Raw genomic sequence first — 12,809 nt, 5'->3', positions numbered from 1 at the left:
AAGAAGAGAGAGATTCGTTTCTCTCGCTGCTTCTCCTCCCTCCCTCCGATTAACCCCTGAGTGAACATCTAAGTCGATAGTCGAAGCATCTAGAACAACACCCAGTAGAGCGTCAGTCGATATAAACGCTTCAGTCATGACGAATCCGACTTCATCAATTCCGAATCAATCTCCGCATCCTCTCACCGTTGTGATCAAGCTAGGTAAACTGTTCTTGCTCCTATACAGTCATACAGAGCTAACGAACTATTTGCCGTGCAGGTTCCTCCTCGATCCTCCAACCCTCTCCTCCCCATTTCCCTCAAATCGCAACTCTCTCCGCTCTCGCCGAAACCTGCGTCTCCCTCCGATCCCTAGGTCATCGAATCGTGATCGTCTCCTCTGGAGCTATCGGGATGGGTCTACATCGAATGGAGTTACCAGCATTAGTCGGGAAGAAAGGAAGTAGTCGAACGATGGGAGAGAAACAAGCTTTGGCTGCGATAGGACAAGGAAGGTTGATTGCGCTGTGGGATCAGATCTTTGGTGCTCTCAAACAACCGATCGCGCAGATCCTGTTGACGAGGAATGATATCGCAGATGTAAGAAACGCGTTTTCTCCCTCTGTTTTGCTCCGTCTAGCACGCAAGCTGACCCTGATGTCTACGAGGGACTGTAGCGATCTCGATACCTGAACGCTACGACAACATTATCTACCCTCTTATCACTCGGAGTAATCCCAATTATCAACGAAAACGATACAATCTCCGTTTCCGAAATTCTCCACATCAACAAATTCGGAGACAACGATACCCTCTCTGCGATCGCCGCTGGAATGTGCGGAGCCGACTACCTCTTCCTCCTCACCGATGTCGATTCCCTCTATTCCGATAACCCTCGAAGAGTTCCAACTGCGAAACGAGTAACAAAAGTTCGAGATATCGATCAAGTTCGAAAACTCGTCTCTACAAACACATTGGGAAGTAGTTTAGGTACAGGAGGAATGGAAACGAAATTGATCGCGGCGGAATTGGCAACGGCGGTGGGATGTCATACGGTCATCACTTTGGGGAGTGTTCCTACTCGAATTCTCGAAATCGTTCAATCCCACAACCATCAACAGAAGGAAGACCCTTCCGCATCCGATGAGACCTCGTTACCGGGAGTCGAATTCGCTCCGGCAGACGAACACTCGCCGGCTCCTCATACCCTCTTCACTCCTAAACCGACTCCTCTCAGCTCTCGTCGATTCTGGATCCTTCACGGACTAACGCCGAGAGGAACAGTTTACATAGATTATGGAGCGTACCTCGCGATCTCACGAGGAGAACGCGATGGAGGTGGAGGAGGAAACGGGGGTCGTCTACTCGCTGCGGGAGTTCTGAGGGTTGAGGGAAACTTCGCTGCGGGACAAGCGGTTAGGGTTTGCGTCATCAGGAATAGGAGGGGGAGGAGATCAAGTCAGAGTAGGGAGGAGGGCGCGAGAAAGGAGAAGAGGGAGAGGGCGAAGAGTCCGGATCATTGGCAGGATCGTCAGGAGGGACGGATAGAGGGCGAAGAGCCGAGGAGTTTGAGTCAGAGTATAGAGAGTTTGGATATTCATCAGGTCCCGACAGAAGAGGATGACAAGGAGGAGGAAGAAGAAGAAGAAGACGTTTTCGAGTTCGGACGAGGATTGACGAATTACAATTCGGTCGAGATTGATAGGGTCAAAGGGTTGAGATCGTACGTCCTCCTTTCACTACTGCGTATCTCTCGGCAGAACAACGAGTAAGGAGCTGACCTTGATTTCCGTTGTTGGTTTTCGTTCTGCTCGAATAGATCGGATATCGAAAAGGTTCTCGGGTACTACGAAGCAGAACACGTTGTAGAGAGCGTAGTTGAGCTCAGAAGCGGCACGACGACTCCAGGAGGAGCAACAAGATAGAGCATCGATCGTAGGACAGAGAAATTGGAACATCGGCGAAACGAAAATGTAGATAAATCTGTTCGCGAAGAAGTGACAGTTCAGTTTGTTAGACGTCTTCCTATGAATGCCTTAGACGTTCAAGAGAGCCTGGAAAATGCGAGCATCGTGCGAGATCTGCAGACGAAATTACGAGTCCTCTCTTCCACTCTCTCTACCTGCTACGCTCCGACGCAACGCCTCAAGCGAGCTTCAGTCACCCGTACAGACGACTACTGAACCTGCGTTGAGCCCAGCCATCTCTCGCGTCGCCCGGAACTTCCTTCAACAAATCCAATTCATCAGTCGCAGTCTCTCCTCGCGCCTCACCAGTAGCGATCACTAGCCTTGAGAGCTGTACAGTATCAGTATCAGAGGTTAGGCAACATGTTCTACGCGCTATGTAGGGTCATCAAGTGAGTTTCACTTCCCTCCTCTCCGTCCCCTCTTTGAGCGAGACGAACAACCCTGGACGCCTTCACTGACAGACGAAGCGTTCTACTCCCATCTACTGCCGCCTCACAACCCCTTCCACCACGATCTCTCCCTTGAACTACCCACCTGTCGATCTCCTTCCTTCTCTCCTCTCTCTCTCCTCCTCTGTTCCGCTCCTCTACGACCTCTCTGCGATCCTTTCTCGACTCGCCCTGGCCCGACTACTCGCCGCACTTCGCAAATCTCAGCGTAACAGCCTCGATAATTTACCCAACTTATGCATCTTACAAAACTCTCAAATCCTCCTCCTCTACCTCTTCCTCCTCGAGTACGCAAGAGCTAGAAAGATGGACTCAGTATTGGTGTATCATGGGAGTAGTATGGATTTATCAAGATTGGTTCGAATGGACGATTAATTGGTTCGTTCTCTCTTCCATTTCTACCTCTCGCTTTCTCGCTCTCGCTCTCGACGATCGAGGGGAAAGCTGATGGTGCTCTGGAAGCAATCGAACAGGTTCCCGTTCTATTATGAGTTGAAAACGTTGTTTATCCTGTGGATTGTACTGCCACAAATCCAAGTCAGTTTTCCCCTCTTCTCCTTCTTTCTCCCTCTCATTCACCCACTGAAGTCCATTTGACACGATCGCAGGGTTCATCGTATATCTATCATACTCACCTATGTCCCTTCCTCTCGACGCACGAATCCATTATCGATTCCTTCCTCTCCTCGCTTTCTTCTCGACTCAAATCCCTCGGTCTCGCCTACCTCAACCAATTGATCCAATCCATCAGAGGGCTCATCCTCGGTGGCGCAGGAAACGGGAGTGGGAATGGGGAAGGGAGACCAGTGGTGATGGTTAATCCGGGAACGACAGGTGGAGAAGCAGAGACGAATTTGACGGGAGTTTTCAATTTGATTCGTTGGGGGACTGAGATGGCTACTTCTAGCGCTCTTCTCAACCCTCCAACGAGGGATTCATTGAGGATGGGAAGTGGAGATGGTGGAAAGGAAAGGGAAGCGAAACTGAGGAGGAAAAAGAAACTCGAATTGGAATTAGCGGCTTTATCGTCTGAAACTTCATCGGAAACTGATGGGAGCAATTCGCCGGGTGGATACAACCTCGAGGAAGAGGATCGAGATTCGCTCCTGATACCTTCTTCGTCCTCGGCGTCAGTTTCGTCAAGATCAAGCTCGTCTTCCTCTTTACGAACGAAAACGTCCTCGACTACGCTTAGGAAACCCCAACAACCACGAGGAGGAGCGGCAGGGAAGAGGTATGTGGAGTCAAGGATGGCTGGAAGTAGTTTTGAGGATCTGGGGTCGAGTGAAACGAGGAAAGAATTGAGAGCGTATCGACAAACTGGAGGAGGGGGAGGAGACACGAAGGAAGGAGGGGTGAAGGGTGGCTGGTTCGGATGGGGAGCGAAGGGGGATAATGGTGGGGAGAAGAAGGACGGGAAGGGGAAGAAGGACTAGTCACGACGTCGAGGAGTTTTCATTTCCGTTTTTTTGTTCATTTTTCACTGTTTTGCTCTGGGTTCATCTGTCCTATCCTAATCTGTTGTTGATGTTATCTCCATACTGTACTACCTTCCCTGCACTAACACGAATTTCGAGAGATTGACTCCCCCGCAACGCTATCTTCTCTCCTCTTCTCTCCACCTCACCGCACAATGTCTGACGAACTGAACCTCGCCAACGGCCCGCAACGCCCTCCGTTAGCACAACAAACCTCCGTCTCTCGTTCCTCTTCCTTCTCCCGCGCTGCTTCATTCCGTTTCACACCTCGTCAATCTCCCTCCGCGTCTGAATCCGCCCTCTCGCCTTCCTCTAACCCTTCCTCGCCCGTCTTGAACCCGACGAATCCAGTCATCAATCAGAATGTCCCCCCACCTCCTGGAGTCGGTGGTGGTGGTGGTGGGATGGGAGGAAGGTTGAGTCGACATGGAAGTTTAACGAGTAGATCAAGACCTGGTTCGGTCGCTCCTTCTCCGATTCCGAGCCCGAGAGAGGAACATAAAGGGACTTGGTGAGCCATCTCTCTATTTTCAGCCGTTAATCATGCGCTGAGCTCGAAGAGGGGCTGTTCAGGCCTTATTCAACCGCGAATTCTTCTACTTCTTCCCTTTCCTCTCAAGCGACAACCAGTCAAGGACAAGGAGGAGGAGGAAGCAACCACCCGCAGAAACCCCGTAATGAGAGACATCATTCGTCTTCGTCAGTGTTGCACGGGAAAGAAGCGATTGAACATAAAGAGATTTCGTTTGGAATGTCTGCTGGATCTACTATCGAGAAACCAGATTACTCTGAAGCGAAGATCGTCGTTGCGATGGTTGGGTTACCGGCGAGGGGGAAAAGTTATTTGTCGAACAAGTTGCAGAGGTATTTACTCGTAAGTTTTCGTTTTTCTCCCCTCTCTTCTTGTTGTTCTCCTGGCACGGCCTGACTAAAGTCTTGATATACTTCGAATGCATAGTGGCTGGAGTACAAAGTCAAAGTATTCAACGTCGGACAATACCGACGAGCGAAATATCGAGAATTGGCGAAAACTTCGGGCAAGAAAGCCGATCAAAGTTCAAACTTTTTCGATGCGAAGAACCCGGAAGCGAGTAAAGCGAGGGAAGCCATGGCCGCGGAATGCTTGGAGGATTTGATAAAGTGGTTGAAGGATGGAGGAAACGTTGGAATTCACGGTAAGTTGTCGATTTTCTCCTATCTCCCTCTTCTGAGTCCTCTCCCTTGTCGTATTGCGTCAACTGACTGAGTCATATCGATACTATCCAGACGCTACGAACTCTACTCGAGCCAGACGTAAAGCCTTGGCCGATCGAGTTTCCCGAGAACCCGGACTCAGACTCATCTTCATCGAATCACTTTGCACCGACCCCGCCGTCATCGCCGCCAACATCGCCGTCAAAGTTGCGTCCGGAGACCCCGACTACGACGGTCAAGAACCTGAACAAGCCGAACGAGATTTCCGAGAACGAATCAAACATTACGAAGAATCTTACGAACCTCTCGACGAACGATTAGACCTCGATGGTGAAATGACTTTTTGTAAGATGGTCAATGTCGGGAAACAGGTTACGGTGAATAGGATTGATGGGTATTTGCAGTCGAGAATCGCGTTTTATTTGATGAATCTTCATTTGACCCCGAGATCAATCTATTTCACCCGAGTAAGTTCACTTTCTGACTCTTTCTCTGAAGGAGTGACTGACACATAGTTACGTGATATAGCATGGAGAATCCCAATACAACGTGGATGGTCAAATCGGAGGAGACGCGCAATTATCGACTCAAGGAGAAAAATACATGCAAGCTCTGCCTGAACTCATCAAACAGAAGCTCGGAGATACTCCCTTGACCGTACGTCTATCTCTCCTTCCTCTTCACTCGCAAAGCTCACTCTCTCATGCGTCCATGTGCAGGTTTGGACCTCAACCCTGAAACGAACTATCCAAACCGCGAGTTTATTACCCTACGAGAAACTCACGTGGAAATCACTCGACGAGTTGGACGCTGGAGTATGCGACGGAATGACTTACGAAGAGATCGAGGAGTTCTATCCCGAAGACTACAACGCTCGGGATGATGATAAATTCAATTACCGTTACAGAGGAGGAGAATCTTACCGAGATGTAGTCATTAGGTACGTCTCTACTTCTCTCCAGCTATCGAACATTCGCGAGCTCGTAGCTGAGGTGTAGTCGACCTGCAGGTTGGAACCGGTCATTCTGGAGTTGGAGAGACAAGAAAATATTCTCGTAGTCTGTCATCAAGCCGTTCTGAGATGTCTTTACGCCTACTTGTGAGTTACGACTGTTCTTCGCACTCTTTTCGCTTAACTGAGTACGCTGTTCGCCGTACCACAGCCATAATCTCCCTCAAGAAGATTTACCCTACATCAAAATTCCTCTGTACGTTCTCGAACTCTCCACAGCCGAGTCCGTTACACGACAGTCATGGCTAACCAGTCGTTCCGAGGGTGTACAGACACACGGTAATCAAACTAACTCCGAAAGCGTACGGTTGCGACGAAGAACGATTCACTCTCCCGATCGAAGCCGTCGATACCACTCGGTGCGTTCCCCTCTTTATCCACTTCTCGCTCTTCTGTGTTTGCTGACGAGGTATGAGTGTTCTTGTGACGTAGACCTCGACCTTTGGGAAGAGTCGATTCGATCAAGAAGGAAAGGGATTTGGGGACGTTGAGTCCGAGCACGAGTAGACCTCCTAGTAGAGGGAAACCGTTCTCTTCAATCGATTAGTTCGATGAAGGCTCTCGACGCACCGACTGAGTTCTGCCTCCGTGCGCAAACTCGACGGACTTTCGGGCCAGCTGGAGGAGTTTGTTCTCGTTCTCTTTGTTTTTACTGTAGATGCGCAAGGTTGTTGCATGTCTCCTTGTTTTGCCTTTCTCCCCTCGGACCCCAGGAGTGCTAGCGGAGTTTGAGAGCGAATCGCTGCCCAACGAGAAAGAAGTTTGCGAAGAAAGAGCATGATCCGTCGTGATATTCCGGTGATCGTGGAACAGATCCGCAGAGAGACAAAGAACAGCAAGAGTAATATAAAAAGAGGTGAAAGGTGAAAACGAAGAAAGAGAGAGGAGCTCAAGAATCTTTTCCAACTCTAGCGGCAGGTTGTAATCTACCCGTCATCAAGCACTGCTTAACCCAATTCATATTGACGATACCTTTGTGACCAGTTAACAGAGGCTTGACCGCGTTCTCCATTTTTGTCTTTGATTCGTCGAAATCGAGGAAAACGTGAGAATATATAGAAGCCGATTTGACGAATTCGGAAGAGTTGCTCGAGAAGGGTTTCGAGGCGGCCGAGGAGTCGAAGGGGAGGGTGAGGAAATCGATGCGAGAAGCGGAACAGCAGGAAAGGAGGGAGAGGATGACATAGGCGTGTTTGTTGAATTCGAGTTTCTATTTCGCACGTTTCGTGAGTGAGCTTTCTTCTCGCCGGTAGAGGGTTGGACGCTACTTACGTCGTCTTTGGTCTTTCCAGGTTTCTCCATGATGACGAGGAAAGATTGATCCTTGAGAATGCCTTCTCCCTGTTGAGCATGTTCGAGCGAATCGAGGTTGTATGTCGATTTCCTCAAGGCTCGAAGTTGTCCACCGAGACCGAAGAACTTGAGCGGGTCGAGGTAGCCGGCAGGGAGGAGGAATGACTCGAAATCGATCCGAGTACCCTGCTCGATCCAGAATCAAGATCAGTACGTGAAACGAGCTTTGAAATGAAAGAAAGGCTCACCTCTCGAATTGTAGCGAGAGCAAACTCGATTGAGCAACAAGGGATTCCGAGAGCGAGAGCGATGAGATACTTGATGGTCGTGATCGAGCGATCCGCAAGTAGGATGATCGTATCGATTTGGGCGAAATCGTCCGAAGGGAAAAAGACTTGAGGTTTTCCAGTTCGAGAATCGACTCGCGCCTCGAAGAGATTCGCCCAGTCGATCACGGTGCCTCCAGCCGCTTTGATCTTTTCGAGTAGACCGTCTCGATCAGACTGCTTGACCTCCTTGATGTTCGGTTCGTTCGGAGAATGCGTCGAACCTGAACTCGCGTAGGTGATGATGAAAGCCGTACGACTGAGGAGCCCAGAGTTGAGGTCGTTCATCTTGAAGGCGCCGACATTCGGTCGAGTTGGAGCGGAAACGAGCGGGAGAGGTCGAACGTTTGAACGAGTTTTCCCTTCGAAAGCTTCCAAGTCTGCGAGAGTGATTCTTCGATTGTTGAATTGCGACGAAGCGTGAACTCGAATGATGCGAAGAGCTTCGACGAGCAAGTTCTGAGTACGACCTCCTCCTCCCGGACGATCGAAGTTTGCTGCTGACGTGACGATGACGATATCCTCCTTTTCAAGTTGTCCCTCTTCAACATCTTCTCCGCCCCCTGCTTTCCTCAGGTTCAACACCCTGAGATCGCCGCTCAGACTCTCCGTTTGTGACTCTGTATCTCCTCTTTCTCCTCCAAAGTACTGAACCCAATCCCCTAACTCCAATTCGCAACGTCTCACTTCGTCCGTTCTCAACCAAGCGTCTCCCGTGCCATCGTCGAATACTACCTCGAACGGCTTCTTCTTGTTCTTGTTGTAAGATTTAATCGTTCCAGGGTAATAATAGCCGTCGTCCCTCCAGAGTCCGAAACAACGCGAGAACGGCGCCGAGGGAAGGAGTTTCGAAGCGATCGAAGGTTTCTCGTCGTCCTCCTCCTCCTGGCCGTCAACCTCCATCTCTTGATCCTCGTCATCTCGGTCTTCTCCTCCCTCTTCTTGGTCGGCAAAGCGAAGGCGAGAAGGTCCAGCGACAGGACGAACAGGTTCGACTGATCGAGATTGACGAGTAGAAACGGTCGTGCTTCTTCGAGAGCGAGCCGTGGATGATCTCTTCGGGGCAGGCTCCTTCTTGACGGTCGTCGACGTAGTTGACTTTGCACGCTTCGAAACGACCTTGGATTCTTCCGACTTGCGTTTCCGAGGCGCGGGAGCAACTTCCTGAACTTCCTCCGCCTCCTCCTCCTCATCGTCAGGACGTTCAATAATCGTAGGACCACTCGCTCTCCTCCTCGGTGGAGCTCGAACGGCGAGAACTTCGACGACTGGTTTCGACGTTTTCGAAGAAGGTTTCTTGCGTTTCGCTTTCTCCGGTTCCTTGCGTGGTTCGTCCTCGGCTTCGTCGTCGTCGTTCTCTTCTTCCTCTTCCGTGAGGGGTGATTCGGATGACTCTTCGTCGACTCGTTTCTTTCCTTTCCCTTTGCCCTTGACTACTTTCTTTCCCTTCGATTTGCTACCTCCCTCTTCCTCTACGCTCTTGCTCTTTCCCTTCTTCTTCGTATCGACAACCACTTTCTCCTCCCCCTTCTTTGACTTCCATCTCGCTTCCTTCACAACTTTCTCAGGTTCGCTCTCCTCCTCCTGGACCGATTCTTCCCCAGACGATTCCTGCACTTTCCTCGACGAAGTTCTCTTCTTCCCCCTCTTCTTCGGTCGCTCTTCTTCTTCACTTCCCTCAGCTTCGACTTGCTTCGCTTTACCCTTTCCCTTTCGATCAGTCGCGGTCTTCTTTGGTTCTTCCTCGACGACTACCGCCTTCTTCGATTCAGATTTTCGATTCCGACCTTTCTTGAGCACTTCGTCGAGACTCGGTAGGGATTCGTCGTCTGAATCGTCTCCGACATCTTCTCGAGGCATCGACGTTCGATTCAGAGAACGTCGTCGGCCTTCGTCTCGTTCAGGCTGGGTCGGATCTTCGCTATCTGGAATGATGCCTCCGTTCGAGGAAGGATTCGTTTCGGGGAGACGTGGAAGGGAAGGAGAAGGTTGACGAATAGCGCTCGGTCGGTGTCCGAGGGAAGTTTTCGCGAGAGGGACGTCGGGTGAACTTTCGGCAACTTGCTGAGTCGGCTGAGTTGGTTGAGTAGGTTGACTCGGTGGGAAGAATTGAGCAGGGGGTATGGGGAGGGCGAGAGAATCTTCGGCCGTGGGTTGAAGAGGATGAGAGGACGAAGAGGAAGACGAGGCGACGGGTTCTTCGCGAGGGACGGCGGGCTGAGGAGAAGAAGAGTTGACAGGTCGGAAAGAGTCTTCGGCAACCGGTATCGATTGCTTGAGAGGAGAAGAGGATTGCTCAACAGCAGCGGGAGTAGGAGGAGGTGTTTTGCGGCGAAGCCCCCGACCCGGAAGAGGGTTCGATCGTCGACGAGAGTGAGAGGTCGATGTCGAGTCGTCGTTCGCGAAAGGAGCATGCCAAGTTGCTGAGTCTGGTCAGAAGATCGAGGTCAGACTCAAACAGAGAGTTTGCGGAAAAGAAGCGAAGAACTCACTCGTGACGTCGATTTCCATACTGTTGATACTCATCTGGGATTTTTCAGCATCGTAAACCTTTTGAGTCGCTTCGACTTCGAATTGAGTCGGAGGAAACTCTTGACTGCTCCTTAATTCGGAAATATCGCTCAATCGTTTCTTGCTCCCTCGAGGTTCTTGCGCCGAGCTGTCGATCCTCGAATTACTTCTTTGCGAACGAGCAGGAGAAGACGACGATGTCGAAGCAGAGTTGGTGGGAGGAACGAGGGGAGAAGGGTTTGTCGCAACTTGATTTTGGCGAACCGGAGGTTGATCGTTTGACGAGTCGATCTCGGGAACTGAAGACTTAGGTTGAGAGCATGAATTGAGATCTCCATTGATCGTCGAGTCGTCGAGCGTTCCTCCACCTCCTTCGTTCAAGTAAGGGTTCGAATCGCCCTCGTCGAGATCCATGTCAACCGTTCGTTCGGCAGTCGGTTTCGGAGTTGGATTGAATGCCTCAGCATCTGCCTCCCTGTCGAGTTCCATCGAGATTTCCTTGCTTCCCGCCTCGACGACCTCTTCCTCTTCTTCTTCGTGAACCTGAGTTGGTGAGAAAGATTCACTCTCAGGTTCCGTCTCCTGAGTTTCGTGACCCTTCGTCTCCTTCTCTTTCTCTTTCTTCGCATCACGTTGATCTTCTGGGGTATCCTGAGAGATTCCATCCCATTCTTCCTTCTTCTTTCTCCCTTTCGGAGCCGGTTTCGCCATTGCCGCTGCTGAACTCGCAAACAACGCCAAGTCGGGAGCCACGCTCGTCGTGTTCGTCGCGTGAAGCGGTAGGGAACGAGAAGGTTTGACGGGTGATCGAGCGGGTTCGACAAGTTCTTTCGAGACGAATTGGTAGGTCGGGATTGAACGAGTTCGAGAAGCTGCTTCGAGGGCTTGAGTGGGCGCAGGCGCGGGAGAAAAGAGTTTCATCGCTCCTGGAGTAGACATCTGATGTCGAAGGCGGGTGATCAGTCGCGCGATTCGTTTTGAATGAACTTGGATTGGAAAACGCTTACGAGAGGTCGAGAAGCATCGGACACTGAAACGTCTCCGTTGAAGGTGACTTCGCCAACTGGTTCCTCTTCTCGGTTCAAAGGTGACTTAGCCGGAGAAGCTGGCGATGTGCCGCTTGAACTCGGTTTCCAAGATGGTCTGACGGTTGAGCGATTCAAGAGTTGATCAGCAACGAAAGGAGAGGAAGAGGGGGCGGAAGCAGAGGGTTCGAGGTTGCTGCGAGAGTTGCGAAGGGAAAGAGGAGCAGTGGGCTTGAGAGGCGAAAGGGAAGAACGAGGGGCAGAAGCGTTTTCTTTTTGAGATTCATGAGCATCGATTCCTCCTCCTCCTCTATTCACGGCGTCTTCTTCCTCTTCCTCCCCTCCTGATGAAGCGAGTTGATCTGTTTCTTCCTCTGTATCTCGACCGACCGCGTGCTTCGTTTCAGCTTGATCTTCGTTTTCGTTTTCATTTTCGTTTTCGACATCAGAAGTGTCCTCGCTTTTGAACGTTTCCATCTTCCTCCGTTCCGAGTCCGACACTCTCCTGCGCTTGTCCCAACTCGTATCCATACTCTGCGGAGCTTGGGTCTGCGGTCCCAAATACCCGCACTCGGTAACTTCTCCACTCCCTCCTGGTCCCTCTACCGGCTGCGAATTCGACGCACTCGCTCGTCTGTGATGTCTGCTTCCTGACGTCTTGTCTGATCCGCTAACCGAGAGGCTCTGAGACTTTGAATGGGTTTCGGTTCGTTGATCGATTGGAGAGCAAGAGAGGTCTCCTTCTTGTCCGTCCGCTCCTACTCGCGGAGGGTCTCGTTGCTTCTGATGTTGTAGGGGGTCCTCGCGTTGACTGGTCGGCGATTGCTGAGGGTTGTGCATGAATTGAAGGATGTAAGAATCTCCGACGGTTGAATCCTGTTCCATCGCTTCTGGGTCCGCGGTAGATTGGTCGGGTGGTGGTGAATCTGGCACCAGCTCTGTGGCTGGCGCGCGACTCATTCGTGGTGAGTGAAGGAAGAAAAGCGAAGCTGCGTCTCGACGCGCCGACCTATTTTTCTGACTTCTTTCTTCCGCACTGCGAGATCAAGATACAGTAATAGCGTTGTCGCTGATCCACATGGAGCAGGGGACGCGAGGATTATGCATTCGAAAAATGAAAGCTTCGCAATTTTCCCTGAGTTGACTCTGTCCTGCCTCTCGCTCTCTCTCGGAAACCTCAAGCATAGGGATCGTGGGGAAATCATGTGTTTCATACGAATAGAGTGTGCGAAGGTTCTGACGGAGACTTCTTCCTGAAAACGGTTCGAAAGACCTTTGGAATGCCTCCTCTATAATCCTTCGGTTATGCTACCGAGCTAGTCTGGCTTGCCCTGAATCCCGATACAGCTATGGAGAGAGCTTGTACCGGACTGTCTAAAGTAAAGGGAGCCGTTTTCTTCCTGCGAGGGAGAGATTTCTGAGGGGTGAGAGAGCGGTCTTGAAAGTTGCGTTTGTCGTTAAATGCTGTTCTTGTTCGGTGCAGGCTCGTATTGTTGTCGCCTGAGCTAGCGATGGATCAATAGGTCGAAGCTTCTAGGGCAGGTGTGACTGATACAGCTCGCCGAAACAG

The 12,809-nt window shown here is 51.0% G+C and overlaps 4 protein-coding genes across 4 annotated transcripts; 3 read left to right on the top strand and 1 right to left on the bottom strand.

Annotated features, from left to right (window-relative positions):
• Positions 1–136: 136 nt before the first annotated feature.
• On the top strand, positions 137–1,906 carry PRO1 (glutamate 5-kinase; the record flags this gene model as incomplete). Its single annotated transcript, XM_076633635.1, has 4 exons — positions 137–203; positions 262–581; positions 659–1,704; positions 1,801–1,906. The coding sequence occupies 4 exons, from the start codon at positions 137–139 to the stop codon at positions 1,904–1,906; spliced, it is 1,539 nt and encodes a 512-aa protein (XP_076486329.1).
• A 405-nt stretch (positions 1,907–2,311) lies between these two features.
• On the top strand, positions 2,312–3,836 carry JCM6883_001097 (HVA22/TB2/DP1 family protein; the record flags this gene model as incomplete). Its single annotated transcript, XM_076633634.1, has 4 exons — positions 2,312–2,340; positions 2,608–2,778; positions 2,874–2,937; positions 3,009–3,836. The coding sequence occupies 4 exons, from the start codon at positions 2,312–2,314 to the stop codon at positions 3,834–3,836; spliced, it is 1,092 nt and encodes a 363-aa protein (XP_076486328.1).
• Positions 3,837–4,033: 197 nt separating this feature from the next.
• On the top strand, positions 4,034–6,631 carry FBP26 (fructose-2,6-bisphosphatase; the record flags this gene model as incomplete). The annotated part of the gene is made up of 10 exons (XM_076633633.1): positions 4,034–4,389; positions 4,452–4,752; positions 4,837–5,053; positions 5,145–5,539; positions 5,601–5,729; positions 5,792–6,012; positions 6,082–6,171; positions 6,236–6,280; positions 6,357–6,443; positions 6,517–6,631. The coding sequence occupies 10 exons, from the start codon at positions 4,034–4,036 to the stop codon at positions 6,629–6,631; spliced, it is 1,956 nt and encodes a 651-aa protein (XP_076486327.1).
• A 342-nt stretch (positions 6,632–6,973) lies between these two features.
• Positions 6,974–12,199, bottom strand: JCM6883_001095 (uncharacterized protein; the record flags this gene model as incomplete). Its single annotated transcript, XM_076633632.1, has 5 exons — positions 6,974–7,294; positions 7,357–7,563; positions 7,626–10,132; positions 10,196–11,153; positions 11,222–12,199. 5 exons carry the CDS (start codon positions 12,197–12,199, stop codon positions 6,974–6,976), a joined length of 4,971 nt encoding a protein of 1,656 aa, XP_076486326.1.
• Positions 12,200–12,809: the final 610 nt, after the last annotated feature.

The sequence above is a fragment of the Sporobolomyces salmoneus genome, assembly GCF_050403485.1.
Source record: "Sporobolomyces salmoneus JCM6883 DNA, S_salmoneus_JCM6883_v1_ctg42, whole genome shotgun sequence".
Taxonomy (NCBI): domain Eukaryota; kingdom Fungi; phylum Basidiomycota; class Microbotryomycetes; order Sporidiobolales; family Sporidiobolaceae; genus Sporobolomyces; species Sporobolomyces salmoneus.
Note: the sequence above shows the minus strand (reverse complement) of the source record. Positions and strands in the feature narration are given on the sequence as shown.